This window comes from Podarcis liolepis, assembly GCF_965112155.1.
Source record: "Podarcis liolepis genome assembly, chromosome: 2".
NCBI lineage: Eukaryota > Metazoa > Chordata > Lepidosauria > Squamata > Lacertidae > Podarcis > Podarcis liolepis.
This window is the reverse complement of record NC_139555.1, coordinates 74,037,212-74,064,128: the sequence shown is the minus strand read 5'-3', so window position 1 is coordinate 74,064,128 and position 26,917 is coordinate 74,037,212. Positions and strand designations below refer to the sequence as shown.

Here is a 26,917-nt window from a genome sequence, read left to right as displayed (position 1 = left end):
TATGTGGGCCCCTCTCCCTAAACTCCCAGTTGTGTAGTCTCCTCACAGTAAACAGCCCCTCTTCGCCACACATCTGGAATGGGTTTGATAGTCTCCACATTATAATTTCCAATAAAAGGGAAGTTATTTCATGCTTCACTGCCAAGACTTGTAAGACACACTGCTCCCATCCTCTCCATGTCTGTCAAACCAAGATTAGGATATAACAGGAGAGCAGGCTATTAAAGCAGCAAAGGAAAAAGCGGGTGGGTCACAACTCAGTGGGGGTCTCTGCAAACCCAACTATTAAAACCCAAATAATCATTCCCCCCTGCCAAAAAACCACAACATGCTATTGTGGATTAGATAGCGGTAGGTGTGTTGCATGCTGCAAATCTCCTTCACACATTATATTAATATTTGCAGACATCTTGGGACACAGTGGAGGAATGCACCTTAAGGGCGTGAAGTCAAACCATTGGAGAGTTACAGTGCCTGCTGTGGCTGTAGAAGTCGATACAGGAGAGAAATGCTTTGTTGCAGCTGGGGCAGATGATGGTGTCTGGTTGTGCTGCTGCAGATGCACCATGGTGTTTCTTGACTGCACTCCTTCTAGCACTTATTCCTCCACTAGTCACTGCTGTGGATACACGACCTGACTGTCTCCAGGTGCTGCAAGGGATTCCCACATGATTCCCAAATGGCGGGGCTGATGTTGCCAGCTTTCATGTCCCATATGCAAACATCTTTGTAATGTAGTTGGTCTGCCAACAGGCCTGGTGCTCCCTGTAGAGCACATCCTTGGGGATTCCGCCATCTTCCATTCTGTGGACATGACCAAGATAGCACAGACATTGTTGAGACAGGAATTATAGAATTGTAGAGCAGGAAGGGACCACGAGGGTTATCTAGTCCAACTCCCCACAATATAGGAATCGTTTGCCCAACATGGAGCTCAAACCAATGATCCTGAGTGTAAACATGTTGGAAATATGAGCTTGGTAGAACACATCCATATTTGAAATTCTGTCTTGCCATGTGATGTCCAAAATCTTCCTGACACAGTGCTTGCAGAAGCCATTGAGCATCGTTCCTGATGGTTGTTAAGTTGCCTACAACTCACTTCCATAAAGCAGTGTGCTCAACATGCAAGCCTGGTAGACCTTCATCTTGTCATTATTAATACTGACAACTGCATTTATATCCCACCTTTGCTCCCCAGACCTCCAAGTGGTTCTCCCCCTACCAGTTTTATGCTCACAACAATCTTGTGAGTTAAGTCAGCAAAAGGCCGAACCCCCAACATTAGCAGCTTCTTTCTACTGCCCCATAAGTTTTCTTAGCTCTCAAAGTCCTTAATCCCCTCCCAAATCCTTCCCTTAAAATCCCTCTCCTTTGCTTTTGATAGAGTTTATTTTAAAAGCCCAACATCCCCCCCACCCCACCCCACATCCCAGTTTTGTTTTCTTTAGCTGTGTCATTTATTTCCAGTTGACTCTTTGCTTATTTGCATTAGGCTCTGTAATTATTTCTCAAGAGAATCTGGCTGGGCTCTGACAGGGCCGAAGTCACCTGATCCTGTGAGAGACCAGAGACACAGAAAACCATTTATAACCCAGTTGGGGATCACAACAAGTATCCTGTCAACAGAATGGGACTGCAAGTGGGGAGGGGGAACACAAACAAGCGACGTGTGAAGGAGAAGCAAAAGCAGCGAAAACAACAATTCCCAGAGATGGGATGATGAGAGAGGACTCTTAAGGGGTTATAAATAAAGTAAAGTGTGTGTTGACGTCAAGGAAGAAAAGAAGTAAATGGGGCACAGATTGCTTGAAGTGAAAAGCTGCCCGCTTCCTCAGTCTTAAAATGAGTCAACAGCTCCCTCACACAAAAATGGGGTAGCTACGGTTGTAATGTGGTGTATTTTACTTCTGTGGCACCACCTGAGCTACAGGAACTGGGTAATTTACAAATGTACAGAAGGAAACGTGGGAAAGGAAACAATAGAAGCAAGTGGAACAGTCAGTCAGTCAGCAGCCATAACATCATTAGACTTCACCATATCAACTGAGGAGGAGGACTATTCCGCTGTGTCAAAGAATATAACAACATCAGTAAGCCTCATCCCAGTGGTCATGGGACTGTTGCACCCTAAGCAGATGGGGGCTCATTTCTTTTTCCTTACTGGGAGAAAAGCAGATGGAAGAGAGTTAATTCTGAGAGGGAGAATGGCAAATGAGGCCAGTATTAAAACACATCTGTCTCTTCCCACCATTACGCTTCTCTTGATTGCAGCCCTTTAGATCTTAGGTTCCAGGTGGTTTAAAAAAAGAAGTCAGAAATTGAAAAGTTACAGAGAACACCATGCAACACTCTCAGGATGATGTGCAAAGAGCCTCCATACAGATGAGGGAGTGCTCCTCACAAAGAAATGGCACTCCATACATGCTGAGAAGCATGTGGCTTGGGGGAGGATAGATCCCTCTCATCCTCTCACCCATAGCTGTGCCCTTGGCTTTGGGGTCATGTTCGAAATCTGGCATTCCCTACCCATTTCATTACCTACAGACAGGCGCTGGACTCCTGCATTACACTTTCTGCCTGACTTCCGTCCTCCAGGGAGAGCATTTGGGCACGCTGCCCCTATTTTTACAACACTGTTGTATGATATTTTGTTAGAAGGCCCTGGGGGTGGACATCAGCAAATTTAAATGCATGGCAATTGTTCTTATTTCCAGATGTGGTATAGCTGGAAGCTCACTGGGCAGAACAGTCTGTCCTTTGCCGTCATGGCCACTGCCTTTCTGTCTCAGGAGAACTTTATAGTACTGAAATGAATTTCATTGCCAGAATATTCCTTTCAAGTGGTTTATAACATGGTCTTGTGCTCTTTGGTATATTATTTAGTTCTGCCTCGCTCCCAAAGGCTCAAAACGGCTCTGCTTGTTATTTATCATAAGAGATTGCCTCTGCAATAGCTTTCGCCAACCAGGTGTCCTCAGATGTTTTGGACTACAACGCCCATCATCCCTAGTCCCTAGCCCCTCCTACCGTAACTTGTAAAGCTGGTCATCACCTTGCAGTCCTACGCCGCATGGAACCTCCCCATGTGAGAATACAGAGGGCTGGAATTGAGAAGCTCAGCACTAAACGGAAAAAAACTAAAACTGAGATGACAGGAGTAGAAGGCGTTAGCCATTAGAAAGAGGCCATGTGAAACATTTGTAGCAGCATGATAAAATGCAGTGTGTGTGTGTGGCAAAGAGCAAATATTCTTAAATTGGTTATATTTTTGAGAGCAAGAAGCATCAAACACCCAATCAAAATAAACAAATCACTTCAGGCAGAAAGATCACATTATACAAACACACCTAGGCTTACGTACTACTTCCCCAAATCCATAGAATAAAACAAATGCAAAATAATACAAACAGCATACTAAGGCACCCACCAGACACTTAAGCACAGCTAGAGAATGAATAAATGTCCTCTGCACAGAAGAGACCAAAAGCCCTGTTCATTTGGGCACCACCTTTAACGTGAAATTAAGCAAATTAGCCAGTCATGCCCTACAAACAAGCAGCCTATCCCCCTCTCTGAAAATTTCAGTTCCCACTGGCAGGAACAGGAGCCAGGAAGACAAGTGTAACCCTTCTTAATACGCTAGGGACTGATTCCAGTCATTCCCAGCAAAACTTCTTAGATAGCAGCTGCCAGCAGCCTGGCAAGGCCCCTTTCTCCTGCTGTGCATATGGCATCCAGTCTCAGGGTTTGGAGGGTTATTACTGAAGGGCAGTGGACTAGCACTGTGTGTGAGTGAATGTGTGCGCGCGCGCACACACACACACACACACACACACACACACACACACAACATATCTTGCAGCTGTTTTCCAAGTGTGGCAGACACTTCCCTCCTTCCTCATTCCCATGGATTAACACAGAACACACACATGCACAAATGAAGGGCAAAAAATAAGAAACATAAACCAGCCTGGGACCTGGATTTCTTAGCAGTCTATCCAATGCAACCAAAACCCTTATGAATACAATTATCTAATTGTTCCAAGAACTGTGATTTTTTTTTTAAGTGCACAGCCCTGTGATGAATGTTAAAGCTACTAAAGCTTGCTCTTGTTTTAAGAGAAACCTGAACATAAGAAAATCCTGCTGGATCAGGCCAAAAGCCAATCTAGCCCAGCATCCTGTTCTCACAGTGGCCAACCCAGTTGCCTATGGGGCAAAAGCACACTCCCCAGCAACTGACATTCAGAGATATTCTACCTCTAACAGTGAAGGTAGAAAAATGACCAATTCGGCTAGCAGCCATTGACACACACCGCTCCATAAATTTGTCTAAACCTCTTTTATGTTAGTGGCCATCAGTGTCTCTCGTGGCAGCAAGTTCTGACACCGGAGTGTCATTAACTGGGAATGGGGTGAATGTCATGATCCACTGGGGTCAACCCAGCAGGCAGGCATTTATGAGCATACATTGCTCTCATACATTGCTTTCACAGATCTAAGATTTCTGCTATGAATCAGTTTCCACTGAATAATAGCTTACAATCTGCTATCAGCAGCTAGCGGGACACCAAGGAGAGGTGGTGCCGATTAGAAATGCAGGAGATCTGCCAAGTCCCTTCAGGCTAGCTGGAAAATGAAGTACAGAGTACCCCTATACAGTGGTACCTCGGGTTACATATGCTTCAGGTTACAGAGTCCGCTAACCCAGAAATATTACCTCAGGTTAAGAACTTTGCTTCAGGATGAGAACAGAAATTGTGCTCCGGTGGCGCAGCGGCAGCTGGAGGCCCCATTAGCTAAAGTGGTGCTTCAGGTTAAAAATAGTTTCAGGTTAAGAATGGACCTCCGGAATGAATTAAGTACCGTATTTTTCGCTCTATAGGACGCACTTTTTCCCCTTCAAAAATGAAGGGGAAATGTGTGTGCGTCCTATGGAGCGAAGACACCATAGCCCCGCGACCCTCTCCCAGCTGGAGAGGTGATGCGCGGCTATGGCAGGAACCTCTACAGCCCCGTGTCACCTCTCCAGCCGGGAGAGCGCACGCGGGGCTAAAGCAGCCTCCCGCGACCCTCTCCCAGCTGGAGAGGTGACACGCAGCTATGGCAGGAGCCTCTATAGCAGTGCGTCACCTCCCCAGCCGGGAGAGCGCGCGCGGGGCTAAAGCAGCCTCCCGCGACCCTCTCCCAGCTGGAGAGGTGACACGCAGCTATGGCAGGAGCCTCTATAGCAGCGCGTCACCTCTCCAGCTGGGAGAGGGTCGCGGGAGGCTGCTTTAGCCCCGCGTGCGCTCTCCCGGCTGGGGAGGTGACGCGCTGCTATAGAGGCTCCTGCCATAGCTGCGTGTCACCTCTCCAGCTGGGAGAGGGTCGCGGGAGGCTGCTTTAGCCCCGCGCGCGCTCTCCCGGCTGGGGAGGTGACGCGCTGCTATAGAGGCTCCTGCCATAGCAGCGCGTCACCTCTCCAGCTGGGAGAGGGTCGCGGGAGGCTGCTTTAGCCCCGCGCGCGCTCTCCCGGCTGGGGAGGTGACGCGCTGCTATAGAGGCTCCTGCCATAGCTGCGTGTCACCTCTCCAGCTGGGAGAGGGTCACGGGGGGCTGCTTTAGCCCCGCGCGCGCTCTCGGCTGGGTAGGTGACGCGCGGCTATGGCAGGAGCCTCTCCGCTGTGCCTTTCCGCTGCTCCCTGACCTGCTCTTTGGGGCTGGTGGTGGGCTTCCCCCCGCCAGCCCCAAAGAACAGGTCGAAAGGAACCTGAAACCTGGAGAGCGAGAGGGGTCAGTGCACACTGACCCCTCTCGCTCTCCAGGCTTCCAAGGTAGCCGCCTGAACGCACCTTAAACGGCACCTTGTTTTAGAGCGGGAAAACAAGAGGGGGAAAGTTCTCCCCCTCTCTGTGCAGCGCCTCCTGCCGCTTCACTGAAGGGGCGCTGGGCAGAGAGGGGGAGAATTTTTTTTTCTTGTTCTCCCCCCTCTAAAACAAAGTGCGTCCTATTGTCCGGTGCGTCCTATCGTGCGAAAAATACGGTACTTAACCTGAGGTACCACTGTACTGACCTGCTCTCGCCCTCTTTGTCACAGAACATGTTTCTGATACACAATTGATCTCAGCCTACTAAGTGCTGAGCCTGCATAAACATGTTCTCAGTCACAACCACAATGTATCTGTTCCATTGTCCTGCATAAAAGTACATACCTAGCTAAGCAGAGATTTTTCATGCAACTCAACCTGTCTTTTTGCTAACAAGCAGGGCCTCGCTTATCAGCTTCACATACCAGAAAGGTGAAGTGGCCTTGAAAAGATTAGAAGCTCCAAACTGACCGCTTCATGTAACAAACTACCAAAAATGCAACATTTTGCATGAGACAGAAAAATAGTGAATTCATAAACTTTGTCCAGAACTATCTGTTGCCATGATGCAGCTAGTAGAGCATACTTTTTTGTAAACCAATTAGAAGTGGACATGTGGAGTCCACAAGCTGTCCACGCATTCTATTATCCAAACATGTTGCTGAAAAGGATCGTTCACGAGCTAACCATGCAAAGAGACTATTATAAAAGCATCTCGAATTTTGTATTCGGGGTCCAGAATTTGGAGCATTCCTCTGGATCAATTATTCTTACTGCAGTCTGCAATAAATCTGAACTCTTCCCACAACACTGCTGTCTTTATTTGGCTAAAGAGGACCGGTGTGCTTCCATACCCCCTTTGTAGGGTAACACAGTTTAAGAAATACTTTCCTTCACCTGTCCTGAATCTTCCAGCATTCAGATTCATCGGATAGATGCCCACAAGTTGTAGTGTTATGAGAGAGGGAAATTATGCATGCCATGTATAATTTTATAAACTTCTATGGTGTCCCCTTTCATTCACCTTTTCTCTAAACTAGCAAACCCCAAGTGCTACAACCTTTCCCCATAGGGGAGTTGTGTTCCAGCCCCATGATCATTTTGGTTGCTCTTCTCTTGGCCTTTTCCAACTCTTCAATATCTTTTTTTAGGTGAGGCAACCAGAACTGTACACAGTATTTCATATGCAGTTCCAACACAGATTTGTATAGCGGCATTAGACAAGGGAGAACGATATCTGTATTGAATCCACATCATAAGTATCCATTGTCTGGGAAGGCCCTTAGATGTACAGTGGTACCTCAGGTTAAGAACTTTATTTGGTCTGGAGGTCCGTTCTTAACCTGAAACTGTTCTTAACCTGAAGCACCACTTTAGCTAATGGGGCCTCCCACTGCTGCCGCTGCCTGATTTCTGTTCTTATCCTGAAACAAAGTTCTTAACCCAAGGTATTATTTCTGGGTTAGCGGAGTCTGTAACCTGAAGCGTATGTAATCTGAAGTGTTTGTAACCCGAGGTACCACTGTACAAGATTAGGGCTAAAATACGAGAGTTGGGCAAACACATGTGTCTTGTCTGCTCTCCACTGTGCAGCTGGCTGTCTTTCTACTCCTATAGACTAATAGGACTCTCAGCAATAATAAGCACCAGAAGAGGCCACTTCAAAAGAAGACATATATTTTTCTATTATTAAACAGAAATAATACTTTCCTGTCTCAGAATAGCACTGGCACAGGCTCTCATGCTTTTGTTGTTTCAGAAAACTTCCTCTCCTTGAATAGGGAGGTTTGTGTTAATATGGCAAGACTTTCCTCCTGCTCAAGTGTTTTCATACAAAAAGAGATTAATGCAGTAGAAGAATGGATGAGGGTCAGCTGCAACAGTGAGGTTCAGGGATTATGCCCAATCCCTCTCCAGAGTGCAATAACACTCAAAAATTCATTCTCTGGGGGAAAAGAATGATGGCATCATGGAGCGCTATAACACATCTATTACATAATCTTATGAGAAAAGGTACATTTATAACCAAAGACTTCACTGCAGCCACCATACACCAGAATCTTGAGTCTGGAGAGCTTCTTGAACTTGATTACCTAGGTTACATTCGGAAAGGGTTTGTTGTGCAAATTCCTTACTGCCAATTCCTACAGCTTCTGGAGCAATATGGTCAGTCTACCAAGAACATAAGAAGAGCCTGAACGGAGCAGACTTAAAGACTCATCTGATCCAGCATCCTGGCCAAACATTTTAGTGCACAGATTCATCTATCAGTAGCTTTAGTATCTGCTGTTCATTAGAAGTTACATTTTTCTACCAATATGGATGAATCCGTCTGTGGGAATTCAAGTTCAGGGTGCATCAAGCACAATCTGGTTGTACCACATTAACTAAGGACAAAGGGAGATACAAGTGGGACCTGTAACAAAATGTTGCAGTGTGGAGTGCTTCTGTTTAATGCCCTACTCAGCCAGTCATGTCTTGTTTCAGGATACAGTCATACCTTGGTTGTCAAATGAAATCTGTTCTGGAAGTCTGTTTGACTTCCCAAAACATTCGACAACCAAGGCGCCACTTCCAATTGGCTGCAGGAGCTTCCTGCACTCAATCAGAAGCCACAGAAGCAGCCTCAGATGCTTGGCTTCCAAAGAATGTTCGCAAACCGGTGTTCGGGAGCCAAAATGTTTGACTCATAAGATGTTCAGGATCCAAGGTTCGACTGTATTCTATTCTCTCACACCAGTTTTCCACCCTATCCTCTCCCATTACTCAACGTTATGACCACTGACCATGGTAAGTCTTCATTGGGTTGGGCTTCCCCACTGAATATTGCTGGCACTTCAGCAAACCTAGGGACTCCCCCAAGCCTGCTGCAGTCTCTATCTTGAACATGAGTTGTGCTGTTTCAGGTGACATGAAGTCTGCATGCAGAGAATGAGTTTACTGTTAGTATATAATATTATGAGGATGTACGTCAAGGCCCAGGCACATTTTGTTCACTACAGCTATGGCCACATCTAGTAAAACATTACCCTTACTAGAAGTGCTAAGCAGTTGGGGGAAAGTTATATTGATTAGTTGATTGTAAAGATGTCGTTGCAGGACAGCTGTTGTGATTGCCTTCCTCCAATTGACAAAAACATGCATGTTTGAAAGGGCATGCATGCCTGAGCACTGATTTTTAGTACCAACTCTACTGGAATTCCTAGATACCAGTAGTGGTTCTGTTTTTTCCTTTTTAAAAAATGGGTTATTTTATTGTATTCATTTTCTCTTGTAATCTTCATTGCTATTTACGATGAAAGGTAGTCTATAAATGTTTTTAAAAATAAATAAAAGACTGTGAAGCAATTATCACTTGTGTTTCCCTGCTGGTTATCAACAGGGCCTCGTCTAGGTGACTTACTGAACCAAAGGCAACATCAAAGATGTTTACAGGCTGGACTATAAAGCAGTGTTTGATGGCTGAGCTATAAGAGGCCCACAAATCTTTTGCTTCAGCGTGGAGCCTGAAGTTTCAACACTGTTCTACAAATAATGGAACCATGGAGGGGGTAGAGGGAAGTTGGGGGATTGGAGAAATCCCATATTTTGGTCCTGTACAAACATTATGCAAAATGATACAACAGGGGGAAAGTAGCCTTACCTATGACCAGGAGCAATTAATTCTACCTTTTTTACATATTATTCTAAATTAAATCAATTCCCCCAAAGCCAACAAATATTGGCTCAATTTGGAAGCAACCAGGCTGGGTGGGAAGATAATCTGGGTGCAACGCTTCTTTAGATTCATGGTTTTCTCAATAAAACACATGCAGAACCCTTTTACTAGAAGCGCCTTCCAAGTGTGGAGGGGTTGGCAGAAATCCTCCTCTCTGGTGCGTTCACTGCTGCTCCCTTTGATATATCACCCTGTAGTGAAATGTGAGAATCTAAGAAAGGGTATAGTATTGTGGAAAGCTAATAGCTATTTTTGGCTTGAAAAGGCTTTTTCAAGAATGGAAAAATGGGACCAAAAGAACAACTTATAATAGACAAAGGGACCTGGGATGTGAATGGGTACAAGTTCACCAGTTTTACCATTTGCTACTAGATTCCCAACATAAAACTGCATTCCTGCAGGATGCTTATGTAATTTGAAAAGCTAATTTTATCATCTATTCTTATCTGTAAAAGTCAAAATTGTATAATGGGTTAGTTGGCAAATTGATAGGTACTCTAGGTGGACTGAAATCATAGAATCATAGAATCATAGAGTTGGAATAGACCACAAGGGCCATCGAGTCCAACCCCCTGCCAAGCAGGAAACACCATCAGAGCACTCCTGACATATGGTTGTCAAGCCTCTGCTTAAAGACCTCCAAAGTAGGAGACTCCACCACACTCCTTGGCAGCAAATTCCACTGTCGAACAGCTCTTACTGTCAGGAAGTTCTTCCTAATGTTTAGGTGGAATCTTCTTTCTGTAGTTTGGATCCATTGCTCCGTGTCCGCTTCTCTGGAGCAGAAGAAAACAACCTTTCTCCCTCCTCTATATGACATCCTTTTATATATTTGAACATGGCTATCATATCACCCCTTAACCTCCTCTTCTCCAGGCTAAACATGCCCAGCTCCCTTAGCCGTTCCTCATAAGGCATCGTTTCCAGGCCTTTGACCATTATGGTTGCCCTCCTCTGGACACGTTCCAGTTTGTCAGTGTCCTTCTTGAACTGTGGTGCCCAGAACTGGACACAGTACTCCAAGTGAGGTCTGACCAGAGCAGAATACAGTGGCACTATTACTTCCCTTGATCTAGATGCTATACTCCTATTGATGCAGCCCAGAATTGCATTGGCTTTTTTAGCTGCTGCGTCACACTGTTGGCTCATGTCAAGTTTGTGGTCAACCAAGACTCCTAGATCCTTTTCACATGTACTGCTCTCAAGCCAGGTGTCACCCATCTTGTATTTGTACCTCTCATTTTTTTTTGCCCAAGTGCAATACTTTACATTTCTCCCCGTTAAAGTTCATCTTGTTTGTTTTGGCCCAGTTCTCTAATCTGTCAAGGTCGTTTTGAAGTGTGATCCTGTCCTCTGGGGTGTTATCCACCCCTCCCAGTTTGGTGTCATCTGCAAATTTGATCAGGATGCCCTTGAGTCCATCATCCAAGTCGTTGATAAAGACAGAACCCTGTGGCACCCCACTAGTCACTCTTCTCCAGGATGAAGAGGAACCATTGATGAGCACCCTTTGGGTTCGGTCAGTCAGCCAGTTACAAATCCACTGAGTGGTAGCATAGTCAAGACCGCATTTTACCAGCTTCTTTACAAGAATATCATGGGGCACCTTGTCGAATGCCTTGCTGAAATCAAGGTAGGCTACATCCACTGCGTTCCCTTCATCTACCAGGCTTGTAATTCTGTCAAAAAACAAGATCAGGTTAGTCTGACATGACTTATTTTTCAGAAATCCATGCTGACTATTGGTGATCACAGCATTCCTTTCTAGGTGCTCACAGACTGTTTGCTTAATGATCTGCTCCAGAATCTTCCCTGGTATTGATGTCAGACTGACTGGGCGATAATTATTTGGGTCCTCTCTTTTCCCCTTTTTGAAAATAGGGACAACATTTGCCCTCCTACAGTCTGCTGGGACTTCGCCTGTTCTCCAGGAATTCTCAAAGATGACTGCCAGTGGTTCTGAGATCACATCTGCCAGTTCTTTTAATACTCTTGGATACAGTTCATCTGGCCCTGGAGACTTGAATACATCTAAACTAGCCAAGTATTCTTGTACTATCTCCTTAGTTATTCTGGGCTGTGTTTCCTCTGCTGAATCATTTGCTCCAAATTCTTCAGGTCGGGCATCGTTTTCTTTATCGGAGAAGACTGAGGCAAAGAAGGCATTGAGGAGTTCAGCCCTTTCTGTGTCCCCTGTTTGCATTTCACCATCTTCTCCTCTGAGTGCCCCCACTGTTTCTTTGTTCTTCCTTTTGCTACGGACATACCCATAAAAGCTTTTTTTGTTGCTTTTAACCTCTCTAGCAAGCCTGAGTTCATTCTGTGCTTTAGCTTTTCTGACTTTGTGTCTACATGTGCTGGCTATTTGTTTGAATTCCTCTTTGGTGGTTTCCCCCCTTTTCCATTTTTTTGTACACATCCTTTTTAAATCTTAACTCAGTTAAAAGTTCTTTAGATAGCCACCCTGGCTTCTTTAGGCACCTTCCATGTTTCCGTCTCATTGGTATTGCCTGAAGTTGTGCTTTTACTATCTCCCTCTTAACAAACTCCCAGCCATCATGAACTCCCTTTCCTTTTAGTATTACTGTCCATGGGATCTCACCCAGCACTTCCCTAAGTTTTATGAAGTCGGCTTTCTTAAAGTCAAGAAATTGAGTCCTAGTATGCTTGGCTGCTCCTTTCCGCTGTATAGTAAACTTCAGAAGAGCATGATCACTCGCACCTAATGATCCTTCCACTTCTACCCCACTAACCAGGTCATCAACATTGGTTAGGACCAGATCTAAAATGGCTGTTCCTCTTGTTGCTTCTCCCACTTTCTGGACAATGAAGTTGTCTGCAAGACCAGTGAGGAATCTGTTTGACCTTATGCTCTTGGCTGAGTTTGACATCCAACAAATATCCGGGTAATTGAAGTCCCCCATTACTACTATCTCCCTTCCTTTTGCATGCTTGGCCATCTGTTCCAGGAAGGCATCATCTATGTCCTCTGTTTGGCTTGGGGATCTATAGTAAACTCCCACAATGAGGTCTCTGTTATTCTTCTCTCCTGTAATTTTGACTCAAATGCTCTCACTTTGGCTTTGAGGTTCTAAATCTTGGATCTCTTCACAGCTATACACATCCCTGACGTATAACGCCACTCCTCCTCCTGTGTTTGGGAATCAGATTTGGGCCAAAATATTGGTGAATTGCAATGGAAGAAGACTGGGTCAACTAAACCAGCCTAATTTATACCTTCCTATATTAGGGGAAATAAAATTAAAGTTATACAAAGCTGGTATAGGATATGGTTACCAGAGGTCCCCGTTTCCTGGGGACAGTCCCCATATTTACAAATCTGTCCCCAGAATGTCCCTGGATTTCATTTAACATCCCCGGATTTATATTTTAAGTGTTGTAAATTTATTAGTAGGGAATGAATGTTGAGTGATTGGTTCAACGGCGCAAGACACATCATATGGGGACTGCCGGCGAGGCAAAATGGTGGGCGCCATGGCAGCAGGCAGCTCCTGAAGCCAGCCAGAGCCAACTACGCTACCAGGCTGGCTCCGGACTGCTGAGAATACCACTGCCATTGCTGAGGGGGAATCGGGGACGCCCAGGGCATCAACTGGGGAAACCGTTGACACCCCCCCCCCTTGTGACCCAAATCAAGCCAGGTGCGAGAGCGCCCGGCCACCTGGCTGACTGCCCAGCGGCGCTCTGAGGCCAGGAAAACCCCGAAGCCAATGCAGGGGGAAGGAACAGGGAGAGAGAGAAAGAGGAATGAGAAAAAAGAGGGGAGCCCTGACCTTACTGTGCAGCTGCTGCTGCCGTTTAGGAGGAGAAGTAGGAGAGCACCAACATGTGGGCGAGCCCAGGCCCGGCCCGAGCCTACTCCACGGCAACTAGCGCTCCAAGAGAGCAAGCCGGGGCCAAGAGGAAGGCTGTGCAACAGAGGAGGCCACAGAAGAGAAGATATTACGTCTTAAACAAAAACAAAAACTTTTTAAAAGTAACTGTTTTCTCTCTTTTTCTTTTTTTTAAAAAAAAGAAGTTTCCCCGGATTCTTTGAAAAAAATCTGGTAACCTTAGTACAGTATAGGACACTGGTGCAGCTTTCCCATATGACATCTGGGATTGCTCCATTATGTTGAAAGGGATGTGGACACAAAGAGACAGATCACCATCTTTTGTGGGGCTGCCCAGATAGCCAGATATTCTGGGGAGTAGTACATTAAGGAATACCTAAAATAATGCATGAATCAATGGATTTCACAGCTCACTTGGCGTCATGCTGGTGGCAGCAAGGCTATTGATTGTTCAAACATGAAAGTCCCTGCAAGGCCTAAACTTGGACTTATACTGTAAAAAAAAAATTGTCTATTGACCATTGCAGAGAACTCATGAAACAGAAACATTGAGAGGAACTTATGAACATTTTTTTTTTTTTTTTGCAGTATGGTGGCAATTTATCCCTAAATTGGTTGCATGGTGCTTTCAAATTGCTCTGTTTTCTTTTGAACCACATCAGCAAGGCTAAGAGGGGAGTCTTGTCATCTGGGCAGCCCAGAACCTCCATACACACAATCCAGGCTTGCGCACCAGGGGAAGCCACTTCAGTGCTGCTAACACTGCAATTTGACTTCACACTCGGAGGCACACTCCATTGTCTCTTGAGACAGACACAAACCAGCAACAACAACAATGAATGAAACTGGACTTGAAGACAAGATGGCAGCAGCTTCTCTTATCATGAATATAAGGGCTTTACTCCTGCTTGACTCCTGCGTGGTCCAGAGTTGATTAATAGAATTGAGTTAACTAATAGACTGTCACCTGTTTAATATAGCAATAAAAACCATTTAAAATGAATAAATCCTACATAGAGAAGAAAAATTGTTACTTCCAGAGTCTGGGTGAAATTTTCAAAATCCCTTTTTTTTTCATTTCCATGTCTGGCAAAAGCAAATGAATATCCTATTCACCTCTCCTTTTCCACTGCAAAAGCCTCAGCAGTGCCTGCCCCAAACAGCTGTTTCCCTGCGCATCAGATAAGTGTCAATGGGCCTTAAGATTCTTTATCAGAAGACCATTCACAACCAGCGGTGAAGCATATTTCAGTCCCCAAATTGGGGGGGGGGGTGTAGACATTTAGATTGCCTTGCCAGCACTGGAAGAATTGCACCGGCCTGCACCCACCCCCACCCACCCCAGAAATTCTTGCAGGGTAAAAGTTCAAGAAAAGAATAGTGTGGAATTGTAGGCACTCGAAGCATAATCCTAGCTTGCCCTCCTCATTAAATGCTTAAAATGTTGCAAAGCCTGGAATCTACATGGCCTGGGAACTTTTCAAACAAGAGAAAATTGGCTCTGGACAGCAACTGGCAGCGAGTGGCTTTACAGAACAGAACCCAAGAGCAACTTTCTCCATCCTGCTGTCCTCCAGATGCTTTAACTACGGCTCCAAATTGCATTGGCCACGCTGTCAGGGGCTGTTGTGAGTTGCAGTTCAAAGAACTGGAAGGCACAAAGTTGGGGAAGGCTATCCTAAAACAGTCAGTGAAGATAGCAATGTCTATCTCAGCACCTCCTAAGCACTCAGCATGTCCTTAGTAAGCAATTTAGCAATGGATGCTCTGGTATCAACTTTAAATGTGGGGGGGGGGGGGAAATGCCTCTGGGAAAACTGCACAAGGAAAGCAGTGACTGAAGTGATAGCTGACCAGGAGGGGCTACACACAGGTGCAAATCACATCACCTGGGGTAACTTAGCTAAATGTGCATCTCAGCTCCTTGGCAGAAGGGCAAGATAAGCATGTAATAATGTGCATATTTTATTAGCAGAGTCCCACTCTAGCGATTATGAGATACGCAGCAACACTTTCTCTTTGGTGGCTCCCTAAGGTTTTGGTGCAGATCCAACTTGTGAAATTTGCTTTTGAAAAGACTCAACCTTCTATTGCATATACAGCAAGGACTGCTTAGCTGGTTTTCGCTTAAAGCAGGAACCCCCTCAAATGAGGGAGCCACACCTCACACTGGAGCCAGTGTGGTGTAGTGGTTAAGAGCGATAGTCTCGTGATCTGGGGAACCGGGTTCATGTCTCCACTCCTCCACATGCAGCTGCTGGGTGACCTTGGGCCAGTCACACTTCTTTGAAGTCTCTCAGCCCCACTCACCTCACAGAGTGTTTGTTGTGGGGGAGGAAGGGAAAGGAGAATGTTAGCCGCTTTGAGACTCCTTAAAGGGAGTGAAAGGCGGGATATCAAATCCAAACTCTTCTTCTTCTTTTCCCAATCAAGCATGTAGCCTTGGTGTCTCATGTGCAAAACAAACATCAAGGAGTTCCCACCCCGCAAATGTAACTGTTCTTATCAGAGTAAGCTTACTACTTCCTTGTGTGTACCTACACACTGTGAAGGAAACTATGTGATGCAGCTGGTCTCAGGAAGTGGAAAATAACATCCAGAAATACTAAAAAAAAAAAACTCCAAAGGGCGGGACAGGATTCCGCCTCTTTCCAGTTAATCCTGGCTGTTGACACACTTGCCTCACTTGGCACCTCTCTGGATTGTCACACAGCCAGCTCTTGCTCTTTGAGGATTTTATTATCCCTCCTTACACCATCCAAGCTCAGCCTTCCAATACAGAAAGCCAATTCTCTACTTTCTGCCGCTTCTCTTACTCTCAGGCTGCCTCCTGCATTGCAGCTGGTGGCTCTCTTGCATTATTCCCAAGGCACACACCTGATTCTCTCCCTCGATCACTGCTGCCTGGTCACAACTTTTGTGCACTGTGTGCTCCCAAAGACAAGAGTAAAATGTAAACATGGAATTATATTTTGCAGTAGGGATGGGCCACCTCAAATGTGTGACAAAAATGAGTCAGCTCCTTAGATGAAACAATCTATTTGCAAACCGTAAGCCTTTAAAAAGAAATCATTTGTTCAACTTTCTCTGTGCCCTTTCCCAAAGAACACATCACATTTTACTTCACACTAGAACAACCTCGAATAGTGAAAGAAACTTTCAAGCCACACAATCAGAATAGAGGAAAGGTTATTTCTAAAGCTATCTCAAGAACATATATGTTGCTATGGAGAAGGCTCATGTTGCTTAGCTAAAAGAAATCTGGGCACTGATTACATTTGCAAACCCTGGACACTCTTCCACAAGATCTGCTGTGTCACTTTCAGGAGAATTAGGGCTGGGAGTGAGCTGCAAGCCTGACCGTGAGAGTCTTTTACTCAACAAATAAACTACAGCATGAAAGGACGACCTGTTTAAAAATAAACTACAAGGGAAAGGAAACTGAGAGGGTGAGGGGTGAGCAAGACACCTCACTGTGTCAAAGGAGGATGACGAGGATGTTTTGGTCATGCTCCTTTGCAACAAGGAAAAATGGAAAGGTCTTCTTGAATGTGAGATGTGATAAACAGTGGTCCATGCAACACCATCTCCAAACACAGCCACTCAACATCCTCCTGCTCAGTGTGGGGTCTGGCACAGGCCTCCCCACAGCATAGCACTGGAGAGTTTCAAGACTCAGTGATGCTGTTCCACTTGCGCAACAGACTTCTGCATTGGAACTTTCCATTCCTCCCCCAGCAGTCTCCTGCACACCCTCAAAATCTGCTCCAGGGGGGTGGGGGATACCACAGAGGAGATTCTGAGTGTGCATGAGGGACAGTATGTGTGGTAGTGGAGACAATGCTGAGCACTCAGATGAACTTGTGCTAGAAGCCTAACGCCCTCCAATTCATGCACAGCTTGACTGGATATTCTTGATGTTTATTGTTAAGTTGTGGGTGAACATATCAGACGACACAGCGATTCTTCAAACAGCTCTTGTTTATTCATAGGCCAGAACTGAACTGAAGGGTTCAGCCAGCCTGCTTATATAGAGCTCCACTAGAACGCAACAGTAACCATTTTCTGTAACTATCCAATCACTGAATGTCACTTTTGATCCCTTATTTGCATATGTGGACCTGAACGATCTACAGTATCCCCCTGCTGGCCCAGGGTGAGAACTTCAGTACATAACATTTATGGTTCCATGAAACATTAGACTTACTTCCAGAAACCAGAGGGCCATCCAGCAATCGGTCAATGAGAGTGTGATAAAGGAAATAAGCTACACAGGTTTCTCTTTTAATACACAGACATGCTTTATCAAAACTCTAGAAGACAGTAGCCTTTGCAATGAAACAGATATACATGTAACCCTTGCAGAGGACTGATCTAAAATCTGTTGTGGTTCCAGAGAGATTTGTGCGTGCACCATTTTAACCTTGCTCAACACCAGTCCTGTGCTTGAAATGAAAAGAAATGACCCAGAGACTTCTGGGATATGCTTCCCACTTTGTACATCTTGCCCTTTCCACATGTCCCTCTCTCCATGGTGAATTACCATGGCTTCAGAATTCTCGTCTCAGCCTTGGGTCTAACTTAAATTGGTAGCTGTTACATTTGAAATTAAGCACGTATGTTTGCACCTTAAAAAGATCAGAAGTGCTCAGATACATTTCAAGAAGATGCCACCAAAACCCAGAGCTTTAACATGTCCTTCACATACAGGTTTGCTTCTTATTCATGTGACACCATCCACCACCACCACCAGTATGCAGTGCGTTCACCTATGCTCATAGCTTGCATTTCTTTGCCTCTCCACCTCCCATCACCTGTGATCATTGTCCATGCTGGCTGGGGTTGATGGGTGTTGTAGTCCAAAATGTCTGTAGAGCACCACACTGGCTAACCCAGGACTAAAAACTCCATGAGCCCAGCCTCCTCCAATCTAAATGGGGGGGGGGTTTGGTTGGAGGGGTGTTATCTACTTTTCTCTGCGTTCTACTTTCTTTAGTGAGGACGTCAGTGTTTTGCTTTGGGGGGGGGGCACTGTTGAGCATCACCAGTTTTTATTTTGCAAAATGGGAATTCTGAGGTGCCCACAACAGTTTCTTACATTTCCCCCCTAAGTCCAAAATGTCTGGCGAACCTTGAATTGTGGTGGGCACACTTTGGGTCATCATCCTAGAGACCTAGAAGCCAATCAGGGCTGGGTGGAACGTCTGTCAAACAGGAAGGGGTAGAGACTTAAATGATAGAACCTGGGCAAGGCTTGGAAGGTGTTTGGGCTAGGGCAGGGGTCTGCAACCTTTAAGACAAAAAGAGCCACTTGGACCCGTTTCCGAAGGAAAAAGAACTGGGAGCCGCAAAACCATTGCGACATTTAAAACAAATATAACACTGCATATATTGTTTCTTACCTTAATGCTATATATACAGGATCGTAACGCACGCACCGCCCCCATGCGACGTCACAGCCAGTACAGCGCCCGCCACAGTGGGGAGTGTCGGGGCGCACAATGCGCCTCCTCCCCTCGCTAGTATCCGCCCCGGAGCCGTGGCAAAGGTGTAAAAGAGCCACATGCGGCTCCGGAGCCGCGGGTTGCAGACCCCTGGGCTAGGGAATTACCTTGGTAGATGGGGGCTTGCTGGGCAGGACAAACCAAATGATTTTCCTCAAGGGTAGGAAAAGTTTCTAGAAGGGGCTGGGGGCATTTGACCACCTTCGTAGATCAAATGGTCATTCTAGGAGGCACAAGTTTAAAGTAGGCATTTTAAGTAAGGCTCTTAATTTCTGCTGTAAAGTGATTTTGACTGAAACAAAGTGCTGTGCCTTAGAAGAGTAACTACAAAGCTTTAACCCTCATTGAGTGTGCATAAATAAAAATCCAGTTTTGTTTACAACGTGCCTCAGCCTTACTTTGATCCTCTGGTAAGGGATAAGTGGTCAAAGCTTTTCCTTTCACGTTATTAAGAAACCTTGCTGCTGGATATTAGAAAACACTACAACATAGACCTCTTAAGTGTTACTGACAGGGAGCATCTAAGTTTTAAAGCACCCAGTCACATTACCTCGCTCCCATTGTTGTAAGCCAAAAATGGCTTATCTCCAGAGTTTGCCACAGTGATTATTGTTAACAATCAGTGAAAGTGCTGAATAGTTACACAGGCATATGTTAATATGTTGAATATTTTCATTCAGCTGTATCTCTATGGTGTTTTCCTAATAAACATAAGTTATTTTAATGAGAATGGATTTTGAAGAGAAGCCTTAAAACATACACTTTTGGTCCTTTAGTGAGCCAAGCCTTGCATTTTAGAGAAAAGCAGTTGGTTAGAACAGGCCACATGCTATTCTATAAAATATCTCTAATGGTTATTACTGTTCCTCTCCCTGAAACAGAAGACTGAATATAGAGGGAAATCATGCTAGATGTCAACATGAAAATATTTTGGTTTGGGCTCCATGAATTATGGTAACTTTTGAATCTACTGTAGCCACACAGAAAGATCCACAATGGCAGCTGCCAACTATACCACTGAAGTAATGTTTGAATTAGTCTTTAGTTGAATACTTGGCTTGAAAAAACAAAAAACAAACGCAGGATATTTTGAAGGGCTGGAACAATTTTGCTTTCTCCAAAGTGGTACATTTCCTTTTTTAAGATCTGCACAGATCTAGATATCAGATGGGCACAATGCCATTTGGACATGGGGTCCACAGTGGAATGAAGGGGGGGAGCAGGATTCTCCCTATGCCACACCATTCCTGCATTCTGATGTGTATCTTGCGGCTGCCTCCTCTCTGTTTCCTATTCCAGAAGCTAAGGGAGGTGCAGACATGGCCTATTCATAAGCAACACTTTTAATTTTATCCAGTTTTCAACAAATGCAGGCCAAGAATCAAGACCAGGATATTTGTGGGTTCTGTTATTTGCTGCGGAATCTCCCTTCCTTGGAATTCTCACAGGCCCTAACAGCCCAGTTTTTGGGTACAAGCCTGCAGTTGTGTTGCTTACCCATCAATAAGCTTGGTGGCACCTTAAACAAAAGACTTGTGTGTGTGATGTGTGTTTGCTGTTAACAGGTAAACATGGCTGCCCCTCTGGAATTCTGTGCCCATTGTTATCTTGAGCTACTCATTCACATTTTTAGGCACTGGTCCAAGTGCCTTGATTATCGCTGAAATAATTTGCGGTCCAGTTTTCAGTAATAGCACCTATTATTGTTTCTGCAAGCATTCATAAGCTGCAGTGTAAATTATAGGTATTCAACTACGACAACTGTTGGAGAGGTGTTGAAAGAGGAACTATATTTAAACATCAAATTTAGGTTGGTTTATTTTTTCAAGCAGTTCAAGATGCGGACTGTTCTCAAACAATCTCTCCTAGCTTGGAGCTGCTTGAACACTTTCAGATTTATATTTTCCTTGTTTTACAACACCCCCTATGGTAGATGGATGCTGTCTGACAAGCGAGTTTAGAAAACCAAAAACTGTCGGAAATTGAATGCTTGCATTATTTTTTAGCATGATTCATTTTACTTCCCTTCTATGATGAGGCAAATGTCCATGACTACAAAGTACTTAGAGAATAACTCAACTGAGGATTCAGAGTCTTTACCGTTTCCAGTCCTGAGGCTCTCAGATCATTAGATACATCAGTCTGGGCTTCAGCCAGTACCGCATCTGCCTCTGGTGAAAATCTGCATGAGTATTCAATCTAAGGCAGCACAAGCCCAACTCTTCTGTTTTGTGTTTCCTGCATTCCCCCAGCTGCTCCTAAAGGCAGACTTTCCTCCATTTCCTTTAGCCTATTTGAGGCTAAGGAGACTTTGCTTGCTGACCACAGTCTCTCATATTGCATGCAGTTGGATCTTGAAGCAATGAATATCCAGTCAGAAAGAGAAATTGTATGTCTAAGTATGTGAAGCTGCCATTTTATCAATACCTCAATGAGATACTATACTCCAAAACTACCCACAAGCATGGGCCTCTATGAATATTCCAATGAGAATCAAATGTGGATTTGACCCCTGGCTTCCATAGGAGCCAGCCCAACAAAATAAATGCAGAAAGGAACAAACCTTCTGACTAAGATGCAAGTCCAAATGTATGTCCCTGATTCTTGCATTTTGTACTTTCTTCCTACCCATCTTCTTATACAAAGGTCTCCATTCTCAAGAAAGACTCATTTGGTTCCCAACCATAATATTGACACTGAGTGACTTTGTGATATGGGCTGTCCAAACTACAGTTCTCAAGTTTTTGTGTTTTCCTCTTTCTTGTGAAAACATTGCTAAGCTTCTGGTGTCAGAAAACACTAGGAATTCCTTTCCAGGAGCTGCAAAGTTAGCAGCCGTCTGTCTTGGGAGGCAAAGGAGGAGTGCATCTTTGGAGGTGAAATTAAACCTTTGGAAGGTTACAGCGCCTACTGTGACTGTAGAGACTGGTATGTGAGAGACATGTTTTGTTATAGCTGGGGCAGATTAAGGCGTCTTGGTTGTGTTGCTGCACATGCACCATGGTGCTCCTTCTCTCTGCGTTCCTCCCAGCAGTCATTCCTCCTCTGGCCACTGCTATGGATGCACAACCTGTCTTCAGGAACTGTGTTCTTCTGAAAGGGATTCCCACACGGCAGTGGTAACGTTGCCAGCCTTCATCTCACATTTGTACACATCTTTGTAATGCAACAAAACACATCAGCAGGGCTTCAATACAATTGTTTACAAAGAAATTTAAAACATCTGAGAACAATCACATATCCTCCCAGCTAATAATCTCAGGGTCTCCAAGAACGGTGTATTTCAGCCATCAAATGCCTCAGTAAGCAAGTAGGTTTTTAAAGTTCTCTTGAATGTTAGTAAAGATGCAGACAGATGCACCTCATCAGGGAGGGCAATGCATTCCACAAATGAGTAACCACTACAGAGGAGGACTTGACATAGATCAATTGCCAACTGAGAGGCATCCAGCAGTGGCAGCACCTACAGGACATCCCACATTGGTTGTAGCGTGCAAGATGGTTGACACAGGATGGGACACTATTTTAGGTACTTTTTATTGCTGTGTGTGCTTACACTTGAATTGGATCCAGTAGTTCAGTGTGGATCTGAAAGTAACCAACCTTTTGGGGGATTAGAGATGGCAAGTGAATGGCTAGGTGGGTAGTGTATTTCTAACATGCAATCGACCCTAGTCCATATAGCATTACACTGCTGAGGAAACAGAATTGACATTTGCAGAGCAGGCATTCCAAATATGTATGTGCTTTAGCCACTCCTAAGCTTACTAGTTCAAGCTCTGCAGACCTGACAGATTCAACCGGAATCACCCCAGTTGAGAGTGAGAGCAACAGGAAACAACTCAGTCTGTATCTTGGAAGTGCTAGCCCTGGTCGAGACAGTTCGGGCAACTTTACAAGCATGTGGAACACCTGGAGCATCTTCCCTTGCTCTCATTCATGCTACCTGCTCTGAGATATGATCATCCTGCCCCCAAGCTGGCTAAAGAAAACAGAGCCTTGACAGCTGAAACAAAGCAGGCTACGGTTGTTACAACTTTCTCCTGGGAGCACGGGGGGGGGGGGGGCTCATAGCTCAGCAGCAGAGTGCATGTTTTGCATAAAAAAGGACCCTGGCATATCCAGTTCAGAAGGCTCTCAGAGAGCAGGGCTATTTCCTGGCTGAGACCTTGAAGAGGCACTACAAGTGGGTGCAGGCACTGGCTAGATGGAGTAACAGAACCATCAGGCTGTATCCAGCAGAGCCATCCCATTAGCACAGTGTAAGAAACCTTAGACACATGGGCCAACCTTGGACACCAAGGGATCCAGTTTGGCCCACCTGTCAAAGCAGCCTGCATTATAATGGCATCATGTGATTGATGGGAGGGCTGCCCCACTCCCTGTCAGAGTTGGCCCATAGGTTCCCCACTGCTGCATAAGCAAAAAGAATTCTGCCTGAGCAATAGGACTTCTTCTCATTCTCATCTTCCTGCTCCCCCCTCCAAATATGCTTTGGGGGATTGAGGGAACCCCCAGAACAGGATTTGGGGGAGGCAAAAGAGGGAGGAGAGAGAGAGAGAAAAGTCCTGCTGTGCAAACAGAAGACATTGAATTAACAGAACAACTTAGCTGGCTGCAACCCATAGTTTTTAACCTGCCATGAGCTGCATTTAATGGTCTGTAAGTGTGGTAGGTTGCTACTTGGGGGGGACCATATATTATAATTTTCATCTCATTTCATTTTTTAAAAAATTACCGTATACCCAATCTTTTAGGAGAGCTCCCTTCAACATTACAACATTTAAAAGCAAAACATCTCAATCAGTAAAAGCAATAAAACAACATAAACAACACACATAAAAGGTTCTTTTAAAAATCACACAGAAGAAAAAAGAACACAAAATGAATGGGAGACAGAGAAAAGCAAGCCACACAATGACATCAGAAAATGTTGCAAACTTCTAATAAATACACCAGTACATAGTCAACTGCCTAATGTGCTTTGGCAAAGTGAACATAAGAAAAGCCCTGCTGGATCAGACTAAAGCCCGATCTCAGCCAGCATTCTGCTCCCACGGTGGCCTACCTGGTGCTTATGGGAACCCCACAAGCTGGACATGAGCACAACAGCACTCTCTGCTCCTGCAGTTCGTATTCACCATATTGCCTCCAATACTGGAAGTGATTATAGTAGCCTTTGACAGCGAAAAGGGGCAGAGAAGCCAAATAAAAATCAACAGCAAATTTTACACCTAGGCTTGCTCAGGTGAATTCAGTGGAGTTTCCAATTGTTTAGCTGATTCCTGCAGCTGTGCTTTAGCAATAACTACTTTATGCAGTTATTATCAAGAGATAATGTTCATCGTCATGCTGTAAAAAGCTTCACCTGCTGATTTCTGCACAACAAGCTGCTGTTGAGGGCGCAAGACCAAAGCTGGCTGGTTTTTCCTTCCTATTCAGTTGGCAGTTCTGCTGGATTTTCATGTACATTTGGCATGCGTTATATGTGCTGCATTTCATAAATGAGTGTTCCTGGAAATGATCTGTTCAAATGTGTGCTACATACATAGCAAGAGACAGCACACAGAGGAGAAAATACGGATGCTGACATGTATGCAACTTTGCCCCCATTTCTCCGCAACCACCTATATTACTTCATTCTCACAACCTTTCTGTTCTTGATCCCTAGGACACTTGCACACTTTGACAACCCAGCCAGGCATTGCTTCCCACCCAATGCCAAGATCCCTCACCCACCATCCCTGTTCTTACACCTTCTCTTACTCAACTCGGGAAATAAGTCATGATCAAAGCTCTTCAATGGATTCTATCATCTGCCACCTCTCTGAAGAATGTGGAACTCAGTCCAAAGAATCTCCATGTGGCAACTGGGAGCCAATAAAGTACCCAGCAAACAAAAAAGGTGCACATGGGACCATCCCAGCCTGAACTACTGAGACACACAGAGAGAGCTGTTAGCATGGAGGATAAAATGTTGGGTTAGTGTCATGTATGAAAACAAAGAAGTGCTTCTAAGCCTCTCCTGTACTTATTGTGGTACAGGTGAAGGACCAACACACAGCAGAAAGATACTGGCCAACGTTGTGTGTTCACATTCTCATTGTTAACCAACTTAAGCTGGAAACATGTATACACACACATACACACAGCACTTCCAGACTGCCATTATTTTCAGGTATGATACAACATCTTCTAACCTCCCCACAAGCATTTCAGAATGAATGCTCCTTAAAACCACCCACGTTGCCTGATTCCCCTGCAAACAAATCACTATGAATGAAACAGGTCTTCTGAAAGCGCCCATACACACAGAAGCTTCAGGTGTGGAGGCAGACTTGGCTTTCTTTGGAAAAACAGGGTTCAAAACCTAACTCTTCCCTCGACTGCCTGGCCCATGGATGCGACTCGCTCGAGCTGCACTTTCTCAGCCTCCATCGTTCATCTGTAAAATGGGAACATTAAAGTCCCACCTCCAAAGATTATTTGGAGGTTAAATAAGAAAAGAAAGCGGGCATCAAATATGATTTTTTTTTCCAAAGGGGGGGGGATGCTTTCTACTCAGTGAGTGAGGTGATAATCATAATCTTACCTTTAGATGAGAGGCGAAGTCGAGGCACGCTGCCCTTCGTGGCACCGCAGCTGGCAAAGGGGTTGCAGATGAGCCACCACCAAGTCGCCAGGCCAGCCAAAATGTATCCACCTTTCATGGTCCCTCGCTTTGCCTCTCGCAGGGAGGCAGCCACTTCTTCCCGTCAGTTCAGAGGGGTTGCCACCCTGACCCCGCTTCTCCCGTCGCGACGGGGACGCCCCTCAGTGCGCCGCCGCCGGCCTGCTAGAAGTGGCGGCTCCCGCAGCGCGCGCTTTCTCCCTCTACACACTAAACGAGCGCGACGCGCCCTCAGGAGTTCGAGCCGGCCGCGCGTCTCCAGCAAAAGTTTTATACAGGCAGGGCTCCACCCAGCTTCTCAGCAAGGCGATCGCCAGAGACCCAGAGAGCTGAGGCGGGGAAAGGACGCGGGAGGGAGGCGCGGCCCGCCTTCAAGGACTTCCCGCCAGCCGCACGCGCCTGAGGCGACTAAGCTGCCCCACCGAGCGAGCCACCCCTCAGGGTGTGGGTGTATTTGTGCATGTGTTACATTTCACCTCAGTGCTGCCCACTCTCTCCTTCCGCTGAGACGGGAAAGCAACTGCCAAGTTAAATGACTCCCTGCTGTAGCTCCACGCTGACTGACTGCTGTCCATTCTCACGAAAGGGGGATAGAGTTGATCCCTGGAATTGGGTTTGGGGATCTAATCTCCTGTAATATTTCCCTACTACACACATCCCTCTCCATGCCTGCAACGGTTTTTTCAACCCAAAGAATGCACTCCCCACACCCGTTCCCCCATCTGAAAAATAAATATATTGATTCCCCACTCTAGCCAAATGGACACAGTCCAGCAGTGTCTCTCAGGTTCACCTTGCTGCCAGATGTGTCCATTTGAACTGCCCCCGTTACCTGCTCCTTTTTGTTTCTCGCACTGATCTCACTTTACACACATCCTGAGCTGGCGCTGGCGCCTGTTCCAGATAAAACAGAGCAGAGAAATGGGATGCCTAAGAGTGGCTTGCTCTTTAAAAAACATATTGATACCCATTTTTGAGCCTGACCAGCCTAGTCACCACAGCAAAGCAACAGAATGGAAGAACATGGAGCCACTACCAGGGCTGCCTGACTCATATGTTGACCACAAGTTGGCCTTATTTCCAAGTAAATATGCATTGGCCAAGGAAGGCTGGTCCATTTGGGCAGGTGGGGCACTGCCCCACCATCTCAGACGGGCCCCACCTGCCTGCAATTTACATGTGTGTAGCATCAAGTAGGAGGATGGGGGCAAAACTGCCGTCTTCCCCATCAACCCCAATGGGCACCAGTCGCCACTTTGCATAGGATGAAACTGCATGGTGTAAACTACCTTGAACACATGATTTTTTTAAAAAAAATC

General features: G+C 45.5%; 1 protein-coding gene across 2 annotated transcripts in view; it reads right to left on the bottom strand.

Annotated features, from left to right (window-relative positions):
- Positions 1-26,037, bottom strand: part of SEMA3G (semaphorin 3G) — a 76,458-nt gene extending 50,421 nt beyond the window's left edge. The window contains exon 1 of one of the 2 annotated variants that reach the window (XM_083488698.1): positions 25,521-26,037. In XM_083488698.1, coding sequence (XP_083344824.1) covers positions 25,521-25,638 — 118 coding nt within the window. In that variant the 5' untranslated portion in view covers positions 25,639-26,037. The remainder of the gene's footprint in view (positions 1-25,520) is intronic. The other variant, XM_083488699.1, reaches the window with a different exon arrangement.
- Between the last annotated feature and the right edge of the window lie 880 nt (positions 26,038-26,917).